General features: G+C 45.4%; 1 protein-coding gene across 1 annotated transcript; it reads left to right on the forward strand.

The window, feature by feature from the left end:
* Positions 1–341: 341 nt before the first annotated feature.
* On the forward strand, positions 342–1,025 carry PtA15_8A252 (uncharacterized protein; the record flags this gene model as incomplete). Its single annotated transcript, XM_053171662.1, has 3 exons — positions 342–464; positions 546–816; positions 889–1,025. The coding sequence occupies 3 exons, from the start codon at positions 342–344 to the stop codon at positions 1,023–1,025; spliced, it is 531 nt and encodes a 176-aa protein (XP_053022903.1).
* Positions 1,026–3,251: the final 2,226 nt, after the last annotated feature.

Below are 3,251 nucleotides of genomic sequence, written 5' to 3' on the forward strand. Positions count from 1 at the left end.
GTCCCTCACTTTCTTCTGTCCTCTGATGACATGTAATCCAGTCCACCGCTAGCTTTCCGGCCGCCTCTGTCCCTCCCTGTACTTCCTTATTCGCATGTATCTCTTCAGCAGTCATGAATGCAACCACGCAGCAGTAGAGACTAACTTTGATCTGTATCTTTTCTCTCATCGGGCCGGACTTGCCGAACTCACAGTACGCCGAAGCGTCGGATCGAAACAGATGTGATGAAGATGTATGTGCCGCAAAACTCCCTCTCCCCCTCTCTACTTGTACATGCATGACAAAGATCACCGGCAATTTCTTTCAGCTAATGAGAATTGCATTTTTCCTGTTTAGGCTGATGTCCGACTACGAAGTGACTTTGGTCAATGACAGCATGCAAGAATTCTATGTCAGGTTTTATGGTCCATCAGAAAGTCCGTCCCACTTTGTCCTCTCCGAAGAATTGAGAAAGATGCACCATGTACTCAAAAAAATGCCCATTTAATTTTCAAAAAATAAATAAATAACAAAAATAGCGCCGTTTGCGAATGGAGTGTGGAAGATCCATGTCGAACTACCGGACCAGTATCCTTACAAGTCGCCGTCGATCGGCTTCATGAACAAGATTTTCCATCCGAACATCGACGAGCTGTCGGGCTCGGTCTGTCTGGATGTGATCAACCAGACCTGGTCGCCAATGTTCGACCTAATCAACATCTTCGAAGTATTTCTGCCCCAGCTGTTACGTTATCCTAACCCATCAGACCCGCTTAACGGCGAGGCTGCCGCGACGCTGATGCGGGACCCCAAGAGCTACGATACCAAGGTCAAGGGTATGTATACACATCCCTTCTCTCTCAAAAACTACCTCCGGCTGACTCAACATCACTCCTCGCACTCTCTAGACTACGTCCAGAGGTATGCGACAAAAGAAAAGGCTGACGAGGCCGGCTCGGAGGAAGATGAAGAAGAGGACGAGATGAGTGACCTAGGAAGTTTTGGGGAGGAGGATGACGAGCCGGCGGGCGAGCTTGAGCTGTAAACAGGCTTCTCCTCTTCAGCCCCACCCCTCCTCCTTCCCTTTTCCATCTTTTTTTCTCATCATCCATGTACAAATTGTTCATCACAACGCCTCAACCCTTGTTGTCACATTGTATTGTAATCTATAAACCCTTCTCCTTCCTCCTTTAAACAACAACACCAACAAACTTCCCCCTTTCTTCCTCAACATATCTCATCGCTCCATATTCCTGTCTCCTTCTCTGCTTTGTTTTGCGTCTGTGCTGTTCTTGTGGTGTGGTGCTACAATGGAGGAGGAGAGCCTTGTTTTCCCCCGTTTTTAGTCTTTTCTTTCATGTCATGTATACCCCTTCTCGTGTTTTATCAAAGTCTTCCTCCAAGGTAACTTACACATCTTGGACCCCCTCTTTCTTATCTAAAGCCTGCGGAGGTCTATGGAAGATCTCGTGGATAAGACTGGCTTATTATATGGAGATGGTTCGATAGATAAACATTGATAGAGTGATGGTGTATACAACTGTACGTGGATTGTGAAGGTTGAAGAACTCAACCACAAAAAACAATCACAACAATTATGTGCCAGATTGACAGGTAAACTTAGCACGCCAAGAAAAACTTTGATCCATGGCACCGGGGGGGCAGAGCACCTGATGTGAAGCATCTCGCATTCAGAGTGTCTGAAACTCCACCGCGGGCCCTATATTTGGGGCCCTAAATGGCTCAACATGGGCCCCGAAGAAAGATATAGGGCCCGCGCAGATTCTCTTTCTTCACCGCAAGGGCTGTATTGACCTGTGGAAGCCAGACAATTGGGGTTATGGTGGGTGTGAGTGTGTGAAACCCACCCAAGGTGGGAGATATCACATGGGATAGGGAAATAGGGCCAGGTCCTATTGAGCTGTATATATGTACAGTATTTACAGCTCAACAGGGACTTCCAACCCTTGTCCCTATCATATGGCCCCACATTGGCACTGCGATGGCTGTGGTTTTGACCCGCGGGCCTTATTTGGTTGTGTGGGGCCCCAAATAGAGCCCGCAGTGGAGATGCTCTCAGTCCCATTCCCAAGTTATGACCATTCACTCATGCGGAGAGCTTTGGGAGAATTGCGCGCCACTTGTTGCAACTTGGATTGTGCAAGTACAGAAATAAATGAGCTACATAGCCCCACTCTTCTTTTGCAAGAAATAGTAGTTCTGGGTAATTTTTGGTTCAATGAAACTATAGTTTTTGCTGCAACAAGTGGGTGTTCCGCTAAACTCAATCTCATCAATAGAGTTTCATACTCCAATTTTCACTCCAATTCAAAGCACCAATTCTAGATTCTAGAACTCCAAAAACCCCCAATAATCAAGACACAAATGCAGCCAAGATAGAAGTACCTGTGGAGACCACTTCTTCCAAAAATGACACTCACTTTCAGGAGAAAAATATGCAAGCCAACAAGAGCCAAAAATTTTGCTGGTGTACCCACACAAAAAAGCAATAATGATTGGTTTTTAAGAGGGAATACAATGGCATTGTCCAAGATTTTATGGAAGGGAAGCCCTTTAAGGAAGAACAAGTCAATGTAGATTTCCAGCTTGCTACTACTAGTGCCTGACTTTCCACACAGTCAATATGGCAATGGGACCAGGGTAACCGTGGCAGGTACGGGTACCTGGTCAATTTTCAGCACAAAATGGGCACCCAGTACTGCTGCGCGTGTTTTGGTGGGTTGGTGTACCAGCAGTACCTGCTTGTTGTAACTAGCATCATCTATTCTACTAATAAGTATTTTTTCCCTTCTCTTTTGCCTTCACTTTCTTCTTGGCCTGAATTGCTTCCTTCCACTTAGCCAAGGTCCCTTCTTTGATCTTTCCATTCTTTGAATAGAAGGCATCTGTCATACCTCTGCTTACCAATTGCACCAAAAGCCTGTGCCTCTTTGACAAAATGTGATTTTGCCCAAGGATGAAACCCCTCTCCACATCAAGGGAGGTTGCTATGTTTTTAGATAATCAGTCAGTTGATGTGCAATGTAATATATTTGAAGTTTTAAAGGTGATTCACATTCCAAAAGACAATAAAATTGAGCCTTGGGATGTGATTTTGAATATAAAGGCTGGGCAAGTTATCCGTATCACCAACAAGCATTCAGGTTATCTTCCACTCAGGTACCCTATACAATAGGGACAGGCCTCTGCAATGGCACTCAACTCCTGGTTACCAGCTTTCAATCACTTGTTTTGAAATGTCAGGTATTGA

Source organism: Puccinia triticina, chromosome 8A (genome assembly GCF_026914185.1).
Source record: "Puccinia triticina chromosome 8A, complete sequence".
Classification (NCBI taxonomy): Eukaryota; Fungi; Basidiomycota; class Pucciniomycetes; order Pucciniales; family Pucciniaceae; genus Puccinia; species Puccinia triticina.